The 24,724-nt window shown below is 39.9% G+C and overlaps 1 protein-coding gene across 3 annotated transcripts; it reads left to right on the forward strand.

Annotated features, from left to right (window-relative positions):
- Positions 1-24,647, forward strand: uckl1b (uridine-cytidine kinase 1-like 1b). Of its 3 annotated transcripts, none has more exons than XM_074681238.1 (15): positions 1-123; positions 9,173-9,366; positions 10,695-10,801; positions 11,966-12,136; positions 14,215-14,286; positions 14,942-15,131; positions 15,318-15,379; positions 19,360-19,379; positions 20,017-20,115; positions 21,140-21,233; positions 21,676-21,738; positions 21,879-22,001; positions 22,538-22,645; positions 23,000-23,156; positions 23,243-24,641. In XM_074681238.1, exons 1-15 carry the CDS (start codon positions 50-52, stop codon positions 23,320-23,322), a joined length of 1,614 nt encoding a protein of 537 aa, XP_074537339.1. In that variant the 5' UTR covers positions 1-49; the 3' UTR covers positions 23,323-24,641. The 3 variants fall into 3 exon arrangements, with proteins under 3 accessions (XP_074537339.1, XP_074537340.1, XP_074537338.1); XM_074681239.1 differs by lacking the exon at positions 1-123 and adding an exon at positions 4,557-4,953 and having other exon boundaries at positions 23,243-24,647; XM_074681237.1 differs by lacking the exons at positions 1-123; positions 19,360-19,379 and adding exons at positions 4,884-4,953; positions 18,240-18,256.
- Positions 24,648-24,724: the final 77 nt, after the last annotated feature.

Raw genomic sequence — 24,724 nt, forward strand, 5'->3', positions numbered from 1 at the left:
CTCGCGGCCCAGTTTGCTCTCTCACCACCTGATTGTCAACAGAGTAGCAATGTCTGCCGTTAGCAGGGAAGAAAAGCTTTCAAAGATGGAGAACGAAGAGAAAACTCCGTCTGTATCGACCAGGTAAAAATTTAGGTTCCGTTCAGAGACAACTGTGCTTCCCATGGTCTTTTTTGTTCCTTTTCTCAAAATTTCCACTCGCAGTTGATGAAAGCATCTCTGGAACTGTCACACTGTGTGCCTTTATGGGTACAGTCACTGTGCCATATATGAAAGTAGCATGTCGCTGCAATGGCAGCTAGGAAGTTACCGTGTCATAATTAGCTTATTGCGGATGTCATACTTAATTGTCATACTCTACAGCCATCGTTATGTTCACTCTCAAAATAAGTTGGTACTCCTGATTCTAACATGAAGTGCCTTTTGAACACAACTTTATTTGACTCACAAGTAAAGAAAAGAATAATTACATCGTAACCAAACCAAGCGTTGTATTCTGAACTGAAATAATCTTTAACGGCTACAGGCAAGGAAACGAATGGCCACATGAAAGCTTCGGAGACATAAGAGGAGAGAAGCATGGCATGACGTTTGCTGCCTTGTTCAGTGAAGTGCAGGTTGACTCATGTTGAAGTGTTTTTCTCTGAGTTCTCATCGGGAAAAGCTCAATATTAGAGATAATAAGAATGCACGGTTTAGGTGACTAATGCTGTAGTTAGTCACACAAACCTTTGTCATTTGTTATTTTGACCCAGTTATTAGCCCTTTGTAACCACCCACGGTAAAAGCAGACTCCAGGTTGACATCCTGCTGAGCCACTAGAGGGCGACACCGCACTGCTCCACTCAGGGTTTGTTCCACTAAACCTGACTTCACAGAAGCACATGTAGTTCAGTTAAATATATGAAAAGCCCTTTAGACAACAATGAATCAGTTAAATCCAAGACATTAAAAGTTATTAGTGTAAAGAATTTATTTAGGGTTCAGTTGAACAGTTTGAAATTGGGGAAAAAAAAGACAATTTAGATTAAACTCAGTTTTACACATGATACAACCTGTTTTATACAGTCTATGGATACAACCTGACATAAATTAAAGCTTCTCTCTATTGTGAATGCAATCAGAAGCATTGTTGTCTACACATCAGCTATTCTTTTCAACCCCTCTGTCTTTTTGTTTTTCTTTTTTACACATTACTTGTATGTAGTGTTGCAAAATTTTCTATATTTATTATTTTTAGGGATGCACGATATTGGATTTTTGCCGATATCCGATATGCCAATATATAGAAACCCCTTTTGGCCGATACCGATACTGATACTGATAATCACAAGTTTGTTTGTTTTTTCACTGTAAAGAAAGCTAAGTCTATCCTGTACTGGAATTTATATGTTACTCTCATTGTGATGGTCTTATTTGTTTAAAAAACACACATAAAACAAGACAAAAAACAATTGATTTTACCATAAATAAGAAATGTATTATTTTTTCAAACTCAAGACATTCAGTATTGAAATACAGAAAAATAATTTCTTTAGATCACATGAACTTTAAATGTACAATGCATTTTTAAACATAACCAAGTTGCATTTGATTATTTTAGAGCTACTGTAACAACCTGGTGACAGACACAGAGCTCTGCAGTGCAAATAAATGAAGTGCTACATTTTATTTAAGGAGCTTATTTTTCAGATGGGAAATAATAATGATCCTAACTGAATAGCACCTTATCGGCTGTGCCTATCGGCAGAAATTTTCATATCTGCCGATACCGATAAACGTGTTTTTAAGCTTTTATCAGCCGATACCAATATTGTGCCGATAATATCGTGCATCCCTAATTATTTTATATGCATTTACCTGGTCACATACATGCATACTTAAATATTTTGATTTGTTATAAGCAGGCATGCGTGCAAACATATTTAATGCGATATTTTTAAATTATATCATAAATAAATGAATGAATTTCATGAATATAGGCAGAAATATTAGTTGTAAGTTTACATACATGCAAATAAGCCTGGGCCAATATTACTAAATTGAACAAATCAGTTTTTATAACTGTACAGCTTTAATGGTTTCTTTTTTCAGACCAACAAAAACCATAAATGGTGAAAAATAGAAGGAGATTCATGTGTTTACAATAGCCTAGACATACGCCATATGCCCCATTTGCAACCTCCCCAAAAAAGTCCCGTTCAAAAAGTAGTGATTGATGGTAGGGCTGAACGATTTTCGGAAAATAATGTAACTGCAATTTTTTGGGCCAATATTGCGATTGGGATTTAACATGCGATTTTTGAGGGGGATGTTTATCTTCTACATTATTCACTGAACACAAGCAATAAAACATTCTATAGTATGACCAACATAACAAAGGATATTGTCAACATATAAGCAAGTCTTTCCTGTAGGCCAGGCCTAACATGTTATGAAATGAGATGAATTGAAGTATGATTTGATAGGAATAACATATCTTGATTTAACTATTAAATTCACAGTATAATATTGACTGACTGATTTAACTTGCCTTGTAGATGTGTAATGTAATTATCATTAATTACTTTTATGTCAACATGTGGAATGCACTTTTTTATAAAATAAAAAAGAAACACCAGTGAGCAAAAATATCAATATTAATTGTATAAAAATATTACTGATCTTTTATAAGTAACAAAACACAAACTAAAGTAAATGCACTTCAAAATTTCTTTCTTCTTCTTTTTAATTGCAGCCCTTGCGATTTGAAAATTGCATTATATTACATTGCGATGTGGGTTTAAATTCGATTAATTGTTCAGCCCTAATTGATGGTGATCAAATGTGCTTGGAATTGTTTGCACGTGTGATTCATGGTACGCAGTTGAATTTGCATTCGATCATGTTGTTTCAACCAAGATGATCCTTGAAAACCTCATTCAAGTTTATAACAAGAAAAAAAAATCTGGTTTCTGATCCAAATTTTCCTGGAAATTTTGGGGGAAAAAATGTATTCAAGTTGATGGCAACAAAAACTTCAGAACGCTCCTAAATTTACAAAAAAATTTCCACCCCTTTGCAACCCTACTTGTATGTACCACTTTACTTCCCTTAACTCAGAATTCTTTAAAATACGACCAGAGTTAGCGCTGATTTGTTTATTATTCTTTGTTCTTTGGGCGTTGTCATCATTAAATGAGGTGTGTTTATTTGGATTGTTCGCTCTGTGGTGACATTGAAGCAGTTATTGATTGTGCTGCCTTACAGGTGCTCTGGTTATTGCTTCCACTCCCTGTCCATATCTCTACTTACATAACTGTGTCCTATATTTGAAAATAGAACAGAACAAGCATGTGGAATTTCTGTCATGTTGACATATTTTATACCTTTACGACCTTTTTGAAATATGAACTCTGGCAGTAACTTGCTAGTAATTAAAAAGCTGTAACTGTGTGGATGCAACATTTTTGTGTTTCCTTGTTTTTCTACTTAAGTTGAACTTGAGCTCTGGACTGCAACCCTTCTGTGCGTGGCTGTAGCCATAGAGAGCTCTGGATGTTTTGCATAGCAACCAGTTCATGCTTCTTTTTCCAGTATGGCGTTCTCACTTTGCATCTGTTTTTTTTTACTTGCCAGCCACAGTCCCAGAAAAACATTTCAGATTAGAAGAAAAACACTTTCCCCTGTGGTTTTAATGAGGAAGTAAACAGAAATAAGAGCTTTTCAAATCCATAACTCAAATATTTGAGGAGCTCTTTGAATGTTGGTTCAAGTCATATTCAGTAGCTTCTGTAAGCAGTGTGGCTCCTTTATTGTGCAGAAAGCAATTAGTCTGCCCGCAACCTATGATCTCTGAGAATAATGATTTGTTTGTCTCTACAGTTGATGGCCTCGGAGAAGTGTGTGTATGCATGTGTTTGCATGTGTGTGTTTGTTTGTTGTAAGTGTGCAGTGCCCTGGGCAGCTCCTCAGACTGTCAGCTGACAGAGCAGTGGAGGTAGTGTTGGGTTTCATCATGCTGTTTATTCCCACTCTGCATAGCGGGTGAAGTTAGGGAGGGGATGTTACTGCCTGTGTGTGTGTGGGTGTGTGTGTGTGTTTACTGCCTCGGGTGTAAGGCACATTGAGACATGGTGAATCCCTGCAGGGGAAAAGCACACTCTGCTGCTCCCTGCTGTCCCTATTCTTTCCCTCTCCACTCTTGTTTCCTCCCCAGCGCCGCCTTCAGCGTCTCTTGTTGTGACGTCTCACTTGTAACAACATCAGAGAAGGATAAAAGCGTTTTGTTCTCCTAGTTTCCCCCCTCCTGGTATCCTGGTGTCTCTGCCCCGCTTCTCCGGTCCCTCCTTCACCTCAAGCCTCAGACTGCAGCACTGGCTGTCAAAAACAGATGACCCCAGCTTGGCATGTGTGTGTGTGTGTGTGCGCTACGAGTGGGAAGGTCTGGCTCTAACCTGCTGCTATTAATATCAGCTAATGAACATAATCTGGAGGGTAGGTTATCCTCTTACATTTGTTGGCCGGCTCGCGGAGGGGCGGAGTGGAACGCGAGGGAAAGAGGAGGGAAAAGCTGTGCTGTAGTTGTCACACTGAGTGCATTCTCTCCAACAAGCTGCAGTGCCTTCTCTCTTTCTCTTTCTCTCTGAATGGAAGAACAGAAAGCTAAAACAGCTGTGTAAAGTTTCGTTTCTCATCAAAGCCGAGTGCCCTCTACATTTCCCAAACATCTTCCTGACATTATCTGTTGCTGTGTTGTACCAGAGGACAGTCCTGATAAGTGCTTTACTGCTTTACTACAGTGTATAAATATCTTCAGCATTCCCCTTTGGCAGCAAAATAGGTGCAAAACACAACTTTTGGAGTACACACAAAGTGGAACCCTCCCTTATATTTTTCTCCAGTTATGAACTCTCTACCGGCTTACTCAGGAGCTAGAATATCTGGCTGTTGGACTCTAAGATCTGATGGCAGGTGAGTACATCATATTCATTTATTCTCTTGTTTTTTAATCATAGTCAAGTTTACCTAACAGTTGACGTACTGGTTACTTAATTGTTGGAGTGTTTCTGTCACAAATGTTGATGAACAGGAGCGACAACTCTGGTGTCTGAAGTGTCGTGTCCAAGTTTTGTGTTGACATACTTTGAGAAAGTTTGCATTTGCTGCTTAGTAACTGAAGTTGGTTGTGAGGACGGTTTCTGTTGTATTGACATGATTTTACTGTCACAAGTGACATGAAGTTGATCTTAAAGTGTTTGAGAGTTCTGTCAAATGCTGAAACTTCAACTCGTGTCAATGGCTCTGGCACACTTTATTAAAAAACACTTAATGATTTTGGGGGAGAAACGTTGATAGATTATTTCCTCGCTCTGTTTTACTATTTTATGTGACACTTTCTGCTGACACCACTTTGTTGTTGTGCCTCTATGATTTACTACAGTCTGTGTTGTTTCTAGGAAGTTTTTCTGTTGTGTTGAAAGTTTGTTGCAATAACTGACATGTGAAAATCAACCTGTATGTAAGGCAGAAACAGAGGCAGGTGTTGACGCTGATCCCATAGTGGACTTGTGCAAATATTGGAAACCCTTCTGTAAATACAGTTGTATGATTCCAGCCGTGTGGCCCATCCCGTCATGCTGTGTAGATTTTCAGATTACTGCCTATATGTGGTGTATGTTTTGCCTCTTCACAGTCTTGTCTCAGGTGCCCAGCCCACAGACTTCTTCACAACCCTTTTCTTTATTGCGTTGCTGTGTGAAGTAAAAGAGCACAGAGAGCTGTGCCTGTAAGCTCTGAACAAGGGAATGATTCAGCACAGTCCACTAGGCTAATCTTTTATAGCACCCTGGTTTGGTTTTAACTGATAACCCAGCTTAAGTGAGCTCTGCCTCGTGCATGTTTCTCAGAGTTTTTCAGCCCGCTCTCTTGCTCCATCTAAGCTCCAGTGACCCTGCTGAGATAAGATAAATCTTTGCTCTCTCTTGTTTGCTTCACCTCTGTCCTCTTGACACTGCACCTGGGGAGGTGCTCGGCCTATATAAAGGTGTACGAGCCAACAGTTGGCTGGATAACAGAGAAAAAGACAGAGGGACTTTCTCACAGTCTGCTGAAGTTATGGCATCTGGCTTTTTACAGACGTCACTGGGTGAAGTGTGGATGGCTCGGATACTGAAGTAAGTTGTTTCTAGCAACTGTTACCTGGGCACGCCTGTCGCTGGAGAAACATTTGTTAAGCTGATGCTCATGGTGATTTTAATAGTTGTTTTAATAAGGTGATCTCTTTACTGGACATATCTAAAATAAACATTATCAGTGAATAATTTGTCATAAAGATAATACTTCTCAGGTTCCTCATCTTTCTGAGGCCTTTCAGGACTGTTCTTTGGTGATGTTTTCTGTTCAGAATCTTAAGAAGATGCTGATTTCTCTTCCTTTTGTCCCCTGACAGGAGTGAGTATTTTTGATAGCTGATTATTTAAATGTAATCCCTCCTCTTCTTTTCAGAAGTCTTAAACGTTGTTTTTCTTCAGTTCTGAATCTAACGATGCCACACCTGTTTACCTGCAGCTGGCAGCGACGCTTTCTTATTTAACCTGAAATGCTACTTTGTTGTTATGAAAGTCTTTTTGCTATTTAAAGACAAGCACTGTTCAAATGCCCTACAACCACCCTTCAAACAGCCTGGTAGTTAAATACTGTTACAACTCCACGCTGGGAAATTAAGTAAAGTTACATTTTAAGATAAAATCACACGAACTATTCAGTTTTTTATTAACAAACAACTATCTTAACATTCAAAAATTGTAACTCATCCCGACCTTATAATGTCACTACATAAAGTCTCTCTGGAAGTTATGATAAAAGCATAGAGTGTATATTATGTGGATGTAGTCTCTATGACATGACCTGTGTGTTCCTGAACTTAGTAGTAAAGCTGATCATCAATGGGGGCCATATTGGAAATGCTGACTCAAGAGGCGGGCTTTGAGCCTCCTCACTGACAGCTATAGGGTACCAAATGCGAGCTTCTCCTCTGATCGGTCAAACCACTGAGTTGGAAAAAAATCCACCCTCTGTACAACGTGTGCCGATAGTGAACTCAGTGATTCAGACCCAAACCTTTTTTTTTTTTTTAACCAGGCATAGTGGTTGCCTTCAAAGGGCCAGATGTAACTTTAAGACAGTATAAAATGTAGCCAAATGTAATGTAAAATAAATACAACCACCACTTCAAAAATGCACCCTCTGAAAAAGACTTTGCAGTGCGGGGAGTTTCTTCAGCCTCAATTAAGCTAGCTTTCACTGCCACGTTGTTTTTGGTTTTAGCTTTCTTGAAAATATCCTGCTTCTTTTGCAGTTTGCGTTTTAATTTGTGCACTTTTTGTTGTTTTTCATCAACTATTCTCTTCCTGGACATTTTGGGGTCATTGTTTTATTTCTCAATTCCACTAGTTCAGAAAATGGCACTGATGTAAAAACACTGAAATATAGTGGCAGGATATTGTCACTTTGTGGGTAACATAACTGATCGGCACCCTTTTGATTCATTCATTATAATACATTCTGACCTTTTAAGCTCTTGCAGGCCTCATAAAATGGCATGGCAGGCCACATTTGGCCCGCGGGCCTTGGGTTTTACACATTGACTGTAGAGATATGTTTTTTTGCTTGGTGTGAATGTGGTTTCTGGTCTTTCTGCACCCAACCCCTAGTGGAATCTCAAAGAACTGCAACTCTGAGCACCTCTGCATAGGTTTCTACTTTTTGTAAATGGATATTGCCCCTTGGATAATAGACATTGTACTGGTTCAAGGGGCATAACCAGATAGGTGGCCGAGGGTGGCATTGGCTCTCTTTAAAATAAGATCAGTCACCTCTGTTTCCAACCCCAAAAATCCTGAAATATGATTGGCTATAAGCCTTTTTCAAACCCAGTACTATATCTGCTACTATGAAAACCAGTTTGTCTGTATGTAGCATACTTTCTTTTATTGAGCTTTTGACTTTGGATATACATCTTTGTTTCAAAAGATAGACATGACATAGACAGAGTATGTGCTGCACCCAGCTGTTACTTTAAAAAATCTGAGAAATATGTTTTATACACAAGAATAAAACATCTGACTGATATTTTTAATGTCTGTAGTCTCAATGTCCCCTCACTCCTTCCCCAGGTTCACTTCTGTCCTGACTTCTTAAGAATGAAGTTCCCAGTATTGTTGGTGTGTGGTGCAGTAAATATAATTGGCTCTCATGATTAGTCTGAATATTTCAGACAAACTCCCTGTCTGCCGCAGCAGCCTCAGACCTGCTTTGAATAAGCCTCTTCTTATTTGTTTCTCATTTTATTATCCCTCTGTCTGTAATCATTACATCATCATTACTGGGGTCGTAATCGTTTGTAACAACCTCTGAATAATGTGTACACACAGGAGTAGGTTACATAATTGAGCAAGGACCCGTCTGCATGGACGTTGTGTCAACATATTGTTCTCGTCCAGTTAACATGCTGCTTGATGACCTTTGGTGCCTGCAGCACTTTGCATGGTCTGCCAGAGCTCACCTGCTTTAGATGAAAAGATATGAGAGGAGGTATCAAGCCTGTTACTGAGCTGTTGGTTTCCATTAGTGTGACAAAAACTGAGCTTTAGTTGAGAATAATCTTCCGGAAAATGGGCATCTTATTGTCATGTCAAGTTTTCAGTGTCTCTTGACCTCTTTATTGGATGTGACCAGACATTTGATACACAACAAAGTGCCATCCACTCATTCATCTTCTACCATGTGTCATGTTCAGGGTCACGGGTGGCTGGTGCCTATCCCAGCTGTCCTCAGCTGTCCTGGACTGGTCTCCAGTCAATCACAGGCTGACAGAGACAGTCTCAAGCGCTCTTTCGGTATTTTCTCACTTAATATCCTACTTCCAAAAATGCAGATCATAATCTCCCTGGTACTAGCTTGACAACATCTTTCATCAGGTGAATATCAGACATTTTTCACAATCTGCAAAACATGTAAAAACAATTAACTCAGTGGAAGCTGTGCACTGAAGGGACTCAGTAAAAAGTTGGAAACCTCAGCCATACTGCACTAAAAACAGTTTTTTTTGTCAAGTAAAATTTGTCTTTAATTACATTTGATGCATTTCCGGTGTCTTTAAAATCTGCTTTTCTCTGCTCTTTTGTTTCAGTGGAGGTGGTGAAGGGTCACTGGACCGGCTCCTCCCCTCAGTAAGCACAGGTCTTTCACCTCGGAAAAGGACCACCAGCCAGTGCAAGTCCGAGCCTCCTCTCCTACGCACCTCCAAACGAACCATCTACACCGCCGGGCGACCACCGTGGTACAACGAGCATGGAACACAGTCCAAAGAGGCCTTTGTTATCGGTAGGTCATTTAAAGGAGATACAAGTCTAAATGTATGGTGGCGTATTGCTTTCACCTGAAAATAATAATGAAAAAAAACCCTCCTGTTTTTACGAGATAGTATCTTGTAAAAACAGAAAATATTTAGTTTTGATTTTCCTGTATTCATGAGATACTATCTCATTAAAAAAATCCGAAAAGTAAAGGAATTCCTGAAAATCTTGGTTGTTCCAAGAGAAATAAAACTGAATAAGGTTAACAGGTGAGACATGTTTCTTTATTGAGATGGCGATTCAAGATTTTAAGGAATTCCTTCACAAAATACTTTTACGAGATAAGCCGTGTTTCCACCAAGCAGTTCAGGTCTATTCATCTCGGTACGGCACGCGTTTTGTGGCTTTTCCACTGACTTATCCTGGGACAGGTGGAGCTACAAAACTGGAGAACGTTGATTGGTCAGTAGAATCATCACTTACTGTGCGACAGCTGCTGGATTCCTCCTAGTGGCACACAGACTTTTCTGAAACAAAACTTGATTGCACTTTGTATCAAAGAGCTACATGCCAATCACAGAGAACAAAATGCGTTGCTCTTTGTTTATTGTCTCGAGTTTTTCTTCTTCGTTGGATTTATTGGTGCGATACACTGTGTCGCGCTGCTATGGCGTCATACTACAGCCGGCTGTCGGCATACAACTTATATGCTGCCTAACACAAGGGGGCATGGTTGGCTGTGGAAATGCAAACAAGACCAAGCTTAACAAAGACAACTCGTACCAAACTGTACTAATCTGAACCGGCTGCTTGGTGGAAACGGGGCTTTAGTATCTCATAAAAACAGGAAAATCAAAAATAGATTTTAAAAATCTGTTTTGATGAGATACTAACTCATAAAAACAGGAGGATTTTTTATTTTTGGGTGAATGCAATAACCCACCAAAGAAATGTGATAAAAAAGTTTTCCCTTTTTTTTGGATAATGCTCCATTGAGACACATTTAAGCACCAAGTGCAAATATGTTGTCTAGAGAAGTTCCCACAACTTCTGATGGACATTGACCAGCTTGTTCAGTCTCATCATAACACGGTTAGAAGCAGCTCAGATTTAGACGTTTGTTTCAACGTCCTGAAAACATTTTGTCTTCTTGTTTTAATAATATACACCCATGAGTCTAGTTTCTGTTGCTACCTGCCTCTTCTCATGCAAAAAACAGCCTGGAGCAGCTTCAACATATAATTGACAGGATGTCATGTCACCACTTGCAAAGTCCCACCAAGCAAAGGAATTTTTCAAATTGCATTTTCAATCAGATGCGTGCAGAAATGTTTCATGTGTGTGTGTTTGTCACAGGTCTGTGCGGCGGCAGTGCCTCAGGAAAGACAACGGTTGCAAGAAAAATCATTGAAGCTCTTGATGTTCCATGGGTTGTGCTGCTTTCGATGGACTCTTTCTACAAGGTGGGCATGTTTTCACTTTGTATAGAGTTGGTTCATTTGCATGCAGCCCTGCACCAGCTTGTTTATTCTGATATGAGTTGGCTCCATGTTTGTTCATGTTTCATCTTTTTGGCCCGGTTCACAGGCTTTTAGATTCTATGGATTAAACCTGATATCAAAGGAGTCCAAGAAATCACTCTGCCTTTTTTATTATGACTTTATTTCTGTCTTGTATGACTGCCAAACTTTCTGTGGCCTGAAGGAAGGGTAAGGAAGAGTGAGACAGAGTGCAGGAGATGGAGTGAAAGAGAGAAAATAAGATTACTCTGTGGTCCTGGAGGGAAAATAAGGGTAAAAGGAGTGAGTGCAGAGAAAGGAGACAGAAAGGATCAAATATTAGGCGCTGGATGAGTCAGAGAAAAAGCACAGTGGTGAGCACTTGGGGACAGAAAAAGAGTGGTGGTGGTGGAGTGCAATCGAGCAAGAGCCACCATTCTTGCCCCTCTATACCTCCACCCACTCTCTGCTTATGTAATCCTGTCACAATCCGACAGCAGCAGCTCAGACCATGCAGAGTGGGAGGGATCTACCAGTGACCACTGGTGCTGCAGCCCACAGCGCTGTGATACCCAGGGCTGGCATTTATCTCTTTTTGTATTCAAATGCTCTTTCTTCCGTGAGGGGTTTCCTCCTTCTTCGCTCTCATCCCCAGGAATCCAGAAACACCGGTTCATCATACGAAGCGTTGGATTGGTTTATTTGAGAAGGGGTTACTGCTGCTCTGAAACTGCCAAATTCCAGATCTGGGGTTTTAATGCTCAGCCACCCCGAGGGCACGCTCACACACACTCACACACAGATACTCTCGACACCTGGTACAGACGTCACAGTGGGCACATGATGTTCTCCTAAATTTAGGTCTCCTAACTTCCACTGCTCCTGAACGGTGATCTGTGTACAAGTGTATTTGCAGAGGCTTATGTAAATTGTGCATAAAACCATTACACAAGCACCTGTTTTTATGCATTCATGTGGAATTGTTATCATTTTACTCTGCATATACAGTTTTTGATGTGGGTGTCAGAGGAAATGTTCCTAATCATTTACTTTTATAGTCTTTGGAAGCCTCTGGTCACGCTGCTGATCTGCTGTGAAATCATTCCAACTTTTGTTGCCCCCCCTCAGGTCTTGTCTGAAGAAGAGCAGACCCAGGCAGCCAGCAACGACTACAACTTTGACCACCCTGACGCCTTTGACTTTGATCTTCTCACACACACCCTACGCAAACTCAAACAGGGAAAGAGCGTGAAAATCCCTGTGTATGATTTCACCACCCATGGCAGACAGAAGGAGTGGGTAAGGTTAAACATTACACACAGTACAGTAGTGTCTGTCACCAGCACCAGTTTTCTCATATAATCTCAGTTTGGAGATTACTTGACAGGGTTTTAATCCCCCCCCCATACTTGAGGTTTAGAGACACATTTTGCTCCAGGTGGTCACTGTCAAAGTGTAATTGAGTTTTGAGTCCGGTCATACTTACCACTGTCTTTCTGTGGTACTTCCTGTCATACCATGGTTGTCTGTGGAACAATATTTTATTCCAACTTTGGACACTCACTAAACATTTTGAAAAGCTATCAAAAGCTAAAACAGCTAAAATGACTGGGTGTAAGATAAAATGTACAGAAAAGAATAAAGAAATACATTTTTTAGGGATGTCCAGGGGTTCAAGTTTTTTTGTTTTGAGTTTTTTATTTCCATTTCATTATCCAGTACAGAGTATGAATTATGTGCGGTCACTTTGCAAAAAAAAATAAAAAACGTGTATGCACATTTCGCATATTTTTCCCACAAAAAAACAACAAAGATGTAACAAACTCTGTAACAGAAAAAGGAGAAGGTTAAAGCCGAGGCTTATTTTTGCCTATTCTATACAATCCACAAAATAACCCAGAATATCAGTAATGGAAAAAAAAAAAGAATCATGACAAGATTTACTCTGGATCATTCTTCTTATACATTTACCATTTAGTCATTTTAATTGTAACCCTTTATTATTTTACTTTTCAATGTTTTTTTGAAACTCAACAGTGATTCAAGTTCAAGTTCAAGTCAACTCCCAAAAAAGGGAACACTATTTAACTTTAGTTTTCACTTTACCTATTAAAAGTTAACCTCAAGCAAATAAAATTCCCTGAGAATTCTGTCCTTAACCCTGTAAAGCTTGAACCGTTAAATTAGCTACAAAATTCTGATTTTATGGAACTGAGATATTCTGTCAGCTGATGAACCCTTTAACAAAATCCACGAAATACATTGCTCTGTCGTTTTCTTTGATGTATTTTTTTAAGTGTATTCACATTTGTGAATATTTGTTGTTCTTGTTGTTGTTTTAATTTTAAACAGGTTTTTGAGGAAACTATCATCTTGATGAGATGGAGGCCTTTGAAACTTATGAATCATATATGATACATTTAGTGTTACTGGGTTAAGGTTTGACCCTGATTCTGACTAATTCTTGCCTCAAAGTCAGAATTCTGAAAAAAAGGCTTGATTCCAAGATCAAAATTAATGTTTAATGTCAGAAATAGTCAAAATGCTGATTTAAAGATTTGATTTAGATTCTTAGACTCCTTAGATGAAAGTCAAATTATGAGATTAGAATTAGAATTCTCAGTCTTAAGTCTGTCTCAAATTTGAGGGGAAGAAGTCAAAATTTGAGATTACAATCAGAATTCTAATCTTCTAAGTAATTTTAATGCTGACTCTTAAGTCAAAAACCACAGATTAAGGTCAGACTTCTTAAATTAAAATCTGAGTTTTTCCAGAGGAAGTCAGAATCCTGAATCCATTGTAAAACTTTGACTTTATTCTCAGAGATCTAAAAGATTAAATTCAGAAAAATCATGTCAGCCAAAAAAAGAAAAACAATTATTTCTAAGTTAGCAGTAACTCATCCTCTCAATGCCTCATGATGCTTAAAGAAAAGACTGATGTGTTAGTTTTTAAAGTCGTGAGACTAGTCAGTTCATCTGTTGACTCGAAATCTTTGAATCTTGGCTGCACACTTTAAGGACAGCAGACTTGAAAAGTCTTTCACTGCCAAGTTGAATCAACAATCTATTCAGCTGACTGGAGTAGTGAAGGGACCCCAAGGTGTTACCAAGGAAACTGTGTTACAGCTTTTCAAAAACTTGAGATTTTGAATACAGAGCAGATGAAAACACCACATCATGGTGTTTTAGTCTTTTGTGAGTTATCATAATACAAGCAGGATGACGCCTGATTATCCTGAAAAACAGGTCAAAGTTCTTTAATCAAACCCAAATTCTGACTCATTATGTTGATTGTTGCAGTAAACAGTCAGTATGCCTTTGTATTATGTGTGTGTGTCCATCAAACTGAAACACTAAATGCCGTGTCCTCCACAGAAAACTGTGTATGGAGCGAGTGTTATCATCTTCGAGGGAATCATGGCCTTCACTGATAAAAAGCTTTTGCAGGTAAGCCAAGGTTATTTTTACTGAATCAGTTGGACGGTGGAGGGGAGCTGGTGTCGAGTTTGTTTTTATGTGCACATGTGATCAAACAGCGAGCTTGTTTACTCCAGTCCACTGACATTACAGAGCAGAAGTGCTGAATACGCAAACGTTTGAAGTGATACAGAAGCAGCGTTGAATCACGCTCTCTTTTTAGTCCCCCTGAGTACAATTAGAAGTTTATTTTTCCAAATGTAAATATCTATATTCTTTCCTTCACATTGATTGACAGATTATCTAACTCACCGTCTCGTCTTGTCAACACAGATAATTTGAGGTGCTGGAGGTTATTTCAGGCTACTGGCAAACAGTATTTTTGATAACCATGTGCTGAAAAACACCCACAACACTACAGATTCATCAACATGTAGTAGTGTTTTTTTTGGACCAATTATTTCTGAGACAAGAACAATGTTTGCATTCAAATAGAAACATAAACTTCAGCAGAGAAACAAAAGTCTTGACATAATTTAAGTGTCAGGCTAGTTTGATGTAAGACACTGTGAGGAAAATAAAAATAGACTCAAAGTGTATAATTAGCCTGTCTTTGTTGGAATGCAGGCTCCGTGGTTCTTTTTCGGCTCACTGTTTTCCCCTCTGTTTTGTTTCCTCCTCTCAGCTGCTGGACATGAAGATCTTCGTGGACACAGACTCTGACATCCGGCTGGTGCGGCGCTTGAGGAGAGACATCACAGAAAGAGGCCGGGAAATCGAGGGTGTCATCAAACAGTACAACAAGTTTGTCAAACCAGCGTTCGAGCAGTACATCGAGCCCACCATGCGTCTCGCAGACATCGTGGTGCCACGTGGTGTGTGCACATTCCTCACACACATGTTTACACTCAACATTATATAACAAGTATCATGATACAAATCCTATAAAAAGAATGAAGCTTAATGAGCAGCGGACTCTGCTGTTAAACCAAATCACTCAGTGTTTGTATTCCCCATACTTCCAAATTGTCATCATATAACTTTGTCTTTTGTTTCCTCAGGTGGTGGAAACATGGTGGCCATAGATCTGATCGTGCAGCACGTCCACAGTCAGCTGGAGGAGGTAAGAGAGGTTGCATTAATGGAGGAGTAATTATTATTATATTAACATTAAGGCATTCCTCTGAGCTGGTAGACATGATTTTCCTCCTGACTTACATAGTTATTAAAAAGCTGAACGTGCATCAAGTCCAAAACAGGAAGGATCCTCACTCAGGGCCTGATTCAGTGAAACAGTTGCATAGCTTTTGCACCCATATGCAAAAAGACAATGTCTAATTTACAAAACATGGGGTTTGATTTTCCACAAACTGCGATGCAGAGCAAACAGCGACTCTGTCTGTCAGTGTGTTTTTGCATAAATCTAAATAAGCCATTTATTCAATCTTGCAAGCTCACTCCAGGAAGTGAGCTCAAACTGGGGAATTGTTAACCCAACTTTTATTTATTAACACCTAAATTAAAAGTTCAGGGCTTACTCCCTTCATCCAGCTCATCATTCATGTATTTGGATATAATTGAGCACCATGAGGCAGCACAGCTCTACGCAGCACAGAGTGGAGATGTGGCGGCTCATCTCAGTCACAATCAGGCGCAAGACGCTGAATTTTTATTTGCATGTTGTAAATTAGACTTTGAGATGGAGCAGATAGAGGGTGCAGATGATATGCAATTCTTCTTTTGCTACTAGCAGCTGCAGTCTATCCTCTGAGTGATTCCCCCCTGAGAACACAAGCTAATAATAACCAGCTCCATCACTCCCTCTAGTGGCCATAACATGTATCGAAATGTGTGGAGTGAAAGGGTGAATCGCTTTCCTTAACTGGCTTGAAATGAAATACTGGAAAGACATAATTGATTTTTTACAAGTATTAAGAAAACAAGCAATTGATTGTCTTTATTTTGATGACAACATGAAACAGATAAACACAAATAAATAAGACAAAATAATGAAAACAAAAGAAGACAGTTATTGACTGCAATTTCTTGAGGCTCTCAGCTTACATGAACAAAAAAGGAGTAGGAAAAAGCTTAAACTTGTCTTATTCTACCATCTTAAATTTCATTATAGTGCCTAACTGGAATCATAAAATTATCTTAAATTTACCAACAATTTTCAAACATGTACAGTTAATATACAACACACCACTTTTATGGAAAAAAGGCATTTAGCCTATACCTTCTTTTTAAATGTAGTTGCCATACTCTAAAAAGTTTTCTTCTAAATCTATTATCATTCTGCACTCAGTGTATTTCACAGTTTAACTAAGCAGACAATGATACAGAAGCTTTAAATGTTGTACACACACTTATAACCTTAGATTAAAGAGGCTGTGAGGAGTTTGAAAGTAATCTTTAAAAAAGTCTCCCTGGTAGATATATGCCTGATTGCAATCCAAACTTTAAAGTGAGATTATTAATGCCAATATCATAGGTTACAGGTTATTTTCAGTTGCTACTTCTTAGCTTCCTGATCGTGTCTAGCAGGACCAGATTGATTTACAGCAAATCTAGGTCTCTATCACAACGCCACGCCGACTGATGAAGTTTAGTAGTGAGAAGAGGTAAAACACAGAGATCAATGTTTTTCTCTGCTGAAAACAATTTCTTGAATTAGTTCTGTAGTGATGGTGGACACAGGAGCCTAACTGTCCGACAGAAAAAGGACAGAAGAGCAGAAGAAAGCTAAACAGGAGAATGATACAGCCTGAGCCAAAGGCTGACACATTAGCTAAGCTGTTTGTGATAATGATCATACCAACCCACAGTCAGCAGTTATTCTGCAGTGGTCTGTTCAAACTTGAGAGTCTATCAATAAAATGAAGAGTGAGATTACGTTAGCTCTGATTGGTAGATGACTGGCAGGACATAGCTAACCAGGATTTACTAACATTTCACATTACGGACATGTCTTAGAGCACCAGGCTGCCAGCTGTGCTAAATATAAACAGCTACTAAACTACATACAAAATGACAGCGTTTTCTTGTTGTCACGTTAGCCTACAGATACGTCAGAGCACCAGGCTGCCGATAGCGCTACATATAGCCGACTACTACAATGTTTGCTTGATGTCACATTTCAAACCGTAGCACTACGTAACTGTAACAGTGTATCCAGTAAAAGGTTTGTTTTGATCCATTTGATTCCAAAACAAACACACACCTTACTAAAAGTAATTTACGACAGTGTGTGTGAGACTCTGGGCCAGAAGGTGGCGTGAGACTCTGGGCCAGAAGGTGGCGTGAGACTCCATTCAAAACAGATCCTCCTCATAGCATCTTTAAATTGATTAATTTAAAAAATGAGTTTAAATAAACTTATTAATAATTCCAGTCACTTTTACTCGATGACACTCTAATTTAAACCTAAACCTTGACGTTTTCAATTTTTTTGTTTTTTTGCGTCAGAGTTTTTACTCTTACTTTCTGGGTGGCAATGAGACCTTTATTTTTCTAACGCACACTTGCATCCAAGTCTGTTAGAGTCTCGACACCCAAATATATACCCAAATTTATTTTAGATTTACAGGATTAGATTTTTTAGGTGACACAACATTGGTCACAAAACATTTACAATAAAGGAATAACGGTTATATATCATTCCTTGCATGGCCCTGGTTCATTCTGCTCTCTCCAGAGTGAGCCCTCCACACTGAGCTGGTGTGCTTTTTGACCTTTGAACGTGTATTGTGCAACGTGCACTTAGTGACGCCAAAGACACATTTTGGCTGGTGGGGACCACTTTGTGCCACAGCGCAGTTTGCTTTGTTTCCTCCCTGCCACACACACACACACACACACACACACACACACAAATACACACACACATGCACATTAACCCACATATCCTGCTGATGGACTGCTCTCTCACTCTTTTTACCCCTCCACCTCCCCTCCACCCCAAACCCCTCCGTGGCTCACAGCGCGAGCTCAGCGTCAGGTAGAGTGGCCTTTATCCTTTCTGTCATTCTCTTCTCGCCATCTGTTCAGCCCCCCCTCCCTCCCCGACCGCTCCAGCTTCTCCCTGGGACAGAGAGGAAAAGAGGCCAGCAAAAACCAACCTCTACCTTCCACTGATCTGCTGGCTGCCACAGCACATCACCAGGCGGCACTGTTGTGTCTGTAGAGCAAATGTGTCTAATTAGTAATCAGTCCTGAGAGAAGGAGGCTGTGCCAAAGTGTTGTTAAGACCCCACAGCAGCATCCAGCACATCTTTAGACTGCATGGGATCTGCTATCTACATCCAAAAGTGAAACCAAGATCTAAAGTTTGGAATTAGTGTGGTGCAGCCAGCATTCAACGCAAAGACGTTGGTTTTTCTTCTCTCTACTTTTTTCAAGAAATGACAACTCACACTCTCCCTGCCTTCTGTGTCTAAAAATACACCAATGAGTCGAGTCACTGACCCCTCCTTTCAGCGGCATCAAGAAAAAGAGAGTGACTGTTACAGAAAGAAAGAGACAGAGAGAGAAAGGAAGCTCTTGCTGCAACTATTGTCGACTATTATACACCTCAGCCACAGAGAAAGTTTCCAATACCCTACTACAAAGCGCTGACTTTTTCCATTGAATGTCGGCCACAGTATGTGCGACAGAGAGAGAAAGGAAGTGAGCTCGGTGTCTGTCTTTAGACACAGGATGTGCTGGGGCCTGTGAGCTGAAATACCAACTTGTACCGTCGACACGGTGAAAGAGTGACAGCCACACCATTGCTGGTTGCACCTCCCACGCAACACGCAATGGAGGCACGTGTAGTGATACAAAATCTCTTCGAAATTCTTTCTGGCTCCTGCAAACAATCTTTTGAAGCTGTAGAGCTGACATAAAACCACCCAGGATGCATTCATTGACTTTAAGTTTAAATGACTGGACCTGGTCTCAGCTGTCACACTTTTCACTGTGTTTAATTTTCCCTTCATCCACCTGATGTTGTGTCTTTCTCATTTTTTTCCCTTCTTACTTGTTGTTTCTCGTCTTTCTGTGTCCCCCCTCTGTTGTGATCGTTGTGTTTTGTCCAAAAAAAAAAAAAAAATCACCCCATAGAGGAAACTTCGCTGGGATATGTGAGCACATTCGCCATGATTTCTTTTTTCTTTGCATCTTGCTGATTTATACCTCAGTGACGGTGTGGATATTAGACGTAGTGTTCACTGAGGATTTGCAGCAGCGTGCCTGTTTCTTTCTGGAGTCATGGGTAGACTTAGGCTTACCAGATATTTACATCTCATGTGTGGAAACTTGCTGAGTAAGTTACAACAGTAGAGACCTGTAATGGAAAATTAGCCCAGAACATTGATCTGTGTGAGTAAGAATGAAATTCCCTTTTTTTAACACCTGTGTCACTCATTTTATCTTTTCATTTCACTTTTGTCCTGTCCTAAAAAAAATGGCAAAACTCTTTTCCATCATCACGGTCTCTGTGCTGTTGTAATTTTCCACTGAAACACCTGAAACTAGCACCGTGTGCTCTGCAGTTCTGTCTTTTCTCAATCCTATTAAACACACTACTTTTATCCACTTTGCTCTAACCACTGCTGAAAAATGTTTGATCTGCTTGTACTGACACATCTGTGTGTGTGTGTGTGTGTGTGTGTGTTAGTTTCCTGAATATGCACTCAGTACTTTGTGTACATTTATCTTCCAAGATGTGTTAATCACACTTTCTTTTTTATTCTGCTCCTCTGCTTTTCGTGGCCACAGGGCAGCCTTGGCCTCTGCACACCAGGCCCAGCCTCTCCCTCAGACCCTTAGTGTTCTGGACAGCACGCCCCAAGTGAGGGGCATGCACACCATCATCAGGTATGAGCTCACTCACCTGTTTTTATCATGGGTCATTTTTTCCTCCGCCAAGGAGGTTGTGTTTTTGGGAGAGTTTGTCTGTTTGTTTGTGAACAACATAAATCAAAAAGTTAAAAGCGGATCTTGATGAAATTTTCAGGAAATGTTCAAAATGAGATAAGAAAGAAGTGATTACATTTTGGAGGTGATCTGGATCACCGCCTGGATCTAGGATGTTTTTAAATGATTCTTTATCATTGTGAGATAGGGCCGTTTTCACCATATGTGTATACAGCTCCATGATTAATGGTTTGATTGCTTTGCAAAACAATACAAGACAAGGTCACCATAATTTCTGACACATGTGAAAGTATGATCCAAATCCTGGCAATATTCTGGATGCTAAGATCCTGAATATGAAATATGTACTGGGTCATCATAATTTTCAACACTGTCAGGTCACAAATTATCGTACAAACCTGTAACTAACAGCGAATTGCAGCAGACAGTCTGCCCTGAGTATGACATTAAAGTAGGACTAAAGGCTGATTTATGCTTGATGCGTCCGTGGGGTCTGCGCAGCTTTGTGCAGACAAATTATGTCATTTTCACACTTACGACCCCTTCGTGTGGTCCCTTTCATGTGGAAGATTTCTAACCTGCTGGACAGAGACACGCGGACAAGATGGCGGAAGAACAGGATCTCCTAGTGGTCGAAGTGTAGAAAAACAGGCATCTGTACAACTCTTCACACAGAGATCATTGTGATAACTAAGTGATAAATAATTCATGGCGTGAAATTGCGGCCTGGAAAAATCTTAGGGACTGATATGTCATGTTGTAAACAAATGCAAACTTCTTTGACTCTTGTTTAGTTCTCTGGTAGATTTACATTTCTGATACACTGCCCCCTGCAGTTAAGGAAAGGAGCGGAAAGCATAACACAGCCTTAAAGGTTGCGTGACAGTCACAATATTCTTGGCGGAGGTCTGTGCTCTCTGAGTGCTTCTCCAGTTAACTTGTGTTTATCTTCCACCACATCCAGAAACAAGGAGACCAGCCGAGACGAGTTCATCTTCTACTCCAAGAGGTTGATGCGTCTGCTGATTGAGCGAGCGCTCTCCTTCCTCCCCTCACAGGTGCCCAACACTCAAACACACAGTCAGTAAAGTCACTGCACTGCATGGTGGCTCTGTAACCCTCTGTGTTAAGAAGGACATGGACTCTGAAGCCTCAGAAACCTGAGTGTGGAGGAGGATGTGCAGGAGAGAAGGTGTAATATGCGGTGGATAGACAAAAGCCAAGCAGACCAAACAGCTGACATTAAAGATGACACATTAAGATGAAGATTCATGGAAAAAGAGAGAGTGCTTATATTTGAGTGAAAAAAAGAGAATCAGATATAGACACACACACACTGGTCTGCAGCGAGAGGATGGAAACTTAGCAACTCACCACAGTGGAAAGTTTCCATACTTTAACCAGACGATTCAGGTTAGAGATACGCAGACAATCACATGACACTAAAGCAAACTATTCTCTGTTGTTTTCACACACTTACAATTTTTAATATCATCTCAGGTCCACGTGGTCCAGACGCCCCAGGGAGAGGATTATGAAGGCAGGACTTTCCATGGGAAGAGGGTGAGTGAACTTCATTTGCTTCCTGCTGCTGCTGCTCTGCTTTTTTTAACTTTCAAGAAAAATCAGGAGAGTTTTGTCTCTACCTAAACTGGTTCAATTAACCTCTGCTTCCTTTTTCTCTGCTTTTTGATTCTCCTCAGATCACAGGGGTTTCCATCCTTCGAGCCGGGGAGACGATGGAGCCAGCCCTGAGGGCTGTGTGCAAAGATGTCCGCATCGGCAAGATCCTCATCCAGACCAACCAAGACACGGGAGAACCAGAGGTGCAGATCTTTATGAAGCAAAAAAAAAAAAAAAAAGATCATTTCCAGTACATGTGGATTTGTTGTGTTCTGTTTGTTTTTACAGATCAAGTTAGGCTAGTAGAAAAACTTAAAATTTGATTTATCAGGATTTTTTGTTTGACAGTAACTCAAATTCTTCATTCTAGTCTTTGTTTATAAACTGGATTCGAAAAGAAATTCCCACTTTTCTCCAGCAGAGGGTGAAATGTTTCTCTCTGACTCACGTGGTGTGCATTTAATAGGAAAATATGGCTCCTGATATAGTCTACAGACATTATTAGCATCATTTAACTTCTTTACATGGTCTGGTGTTAAAAAAGCAAACTGAAAATCGTAAATATCAAAGAATCGCAATTTCAATCGAATCAGCACCCCAAAAATCGTAATAGAATCGAATTGCGAGAATGCATATCGTCCCAGGATAACGTCCGATTTCTGCATAAATCATCAGTGATGTGAATCCACGATGGTTCTGTTTATGTTTTTACTTACATCTTGCTTCTGAATGTTTTCAGCTTCATTACCTGCGTCTGCCTAAAGACATCGGGGAAGATCATGTGATTCTGATGGACTGCACCGTGTCAACCGGGGCTGCCGCCATGATGGCTGTTAGAGTCCTACTAGTGAGTGATTGTGATCTTTTATCGATCACTAGTTTGTTTACCTCATATTAACCCCTTGATGCCTGTTGTCGCAAATTTGAGACATACCCTGTCAGGTCTTAATGCAGCTAAAATGACCTTTTTAATCTCATTATTACCTATTGATTCATATTCTACACAAACCAAAGATCGTATCAGATCCACATTGTCCCAATATATTGGTCAGGGAATGAACTTCTCATGTCTATATATATTTGTAATATAAGTTAGTGATAACTATTGTGTGTACTATACTCACATTTAAAATCACGTATTTTAACATCTGTAAGAATGCAAAAACACATAAAAACAATCTACCGTGTCGTCTTTTTGTAGGACCATGATGTCCAAGAGGACAAGATCCTGCTGGTGTCTCTGCTGATGGCAGAAATGGGAGTCCATTCTGTGGCGTACGCGTTCCCACAAGTCAAAATCATCACCACAGCTGTAGACAAGAAGGTCAACGACCTCTTTCACATCATACCTGGCATTGGTGAGTGTGTGTGTGTGAGACATTTCGATCAAAAACATGAGCTTGAGCTCAACATGATTGTTTTACCACGTTTCGTCTTCTTTTAGGAAACTTTGGAGATCGATACTTTGGCACAGATGCGCCTCCTGACTGGAGCGACGATGAGATGGACGAACCCAGTTACTGATCATATTTCTGGCTCTTGTTAGACCAAGCGCTGTGCTCCTCAGAAGACCATCAGAACAAACTTCTCGCTTTTACAGCCTGAAAATAAACTCAGAGACTGCGATGCTCCTGTACTGTCACTTTTGCTGAACTTGAGTGTAAATTCTGTTGTTAAAAGTTTTGCTGTAAATTCTGAGATATTTTTATATGTACAGTAAGAGTCCAAATGTTTTATTTTAGTGTTTTAAATCTCGGTTGAAGTTTGAAGGCGTTTTATTTTGAAAGGATACACATCTAGCCTTGAGGCTTGAACTGTGCCCGACACCACTGAATGTGAATCTACACGTGCGAGGGAAGAGAGAAAACATTACACTCTTGAGGTTATTCTCTACCACATACCTTCTTCAAAACTTTAACAAAAGTTAAACCGTAACACGAACTTGTGTTGCTCGACTTCCATGGCCGTGAGCACTTTCTGAAGGACCATTCAATCGGAAAATGTGTAGGTGTATCTATTCTTTCTCTATCTTTTTTTTTTTTAAGCTCTCTGGTTCACCTTTTTTTCCCTCTCAGTTGATGCTGACCTAACCAGATAAAATGAGTGTTAAAAGCCGTTTTTTTATTATACAGCTTTAAGTATGCACTTGTGATATGCGGCATGTTCTTCATTTACATATTTTAGCTATGGAGAGATGTGACCAGTCAGCAGGCGAGTCAGACATCTTTTTTACCGCTCTGAAAAGTGGGTCAATGCATTTAACCAACGCAGATTATTTTAGTCACACACACACACACACAAACTGTTTTTTTTTTCTTCTTCTTCTCTTTTTTTTAAAGGGCTGTCGTTGTGAATGCATAAGAGTAGTGCCTGATGTTTTTACTCTGTCAGTATTGACATATGTCTGTGAAGGTCGTGCCTTTTTAACATTGCCTTACATTTATAGGAAGAGTTTGGTGCCACTCCACAATATCCATCCATGTTTGAGCTTATTATGAATGAGGCATCAGAAGGACACGGTTTTAAAGTTTCAGTGATGTGAATTGTATCCTCTTTTATAATTGGATTCACTGTAAAATGTGTGTTGAGATGCCAAACAAAAAGGGAAAACAATAAGTTGATGCAGCTCTGCAACCTGTCGTCACCTTTATCTGTTACTACTGTAGTTGACACCTTTGTTTTTCCACCTGCTGCTGTACAGTTTGTGCTTACTGCTCTTTAGTGAGTCACTGTACTTGAGTCCAATGGTTGTGTTTTCTGTTAACCACTTATGCTGCATGTTTTGTTTTTTTTTATACATATTTAATAAAAGTGCAATCCAGCTTTTGAGCTGCTCTCAACGCGTGATATCAGTCATGTCGACTGTGTCTCTTAATTTGCAGGAAGCTCACATCCCCAGTCACACACAGGTCATGTTAAAGCCACA

This window comes from Halichoeres trimaculatus, unplaced genomic scaffold (assembly GCF_033239565.1).
Source record: "Halichoeres trimaculatus isolate MK-OKI-2021-1 unplaced genomic scaffold, fHalTri1.1 fHalTri1_scaffold_11, whole genome shotgun sequence".
NCBI lineage: Eukaryota > Metazoa > Chordata > Actinopteri > Labriformes > Labridae > Halichoeres > Halichoeres trimaculatus.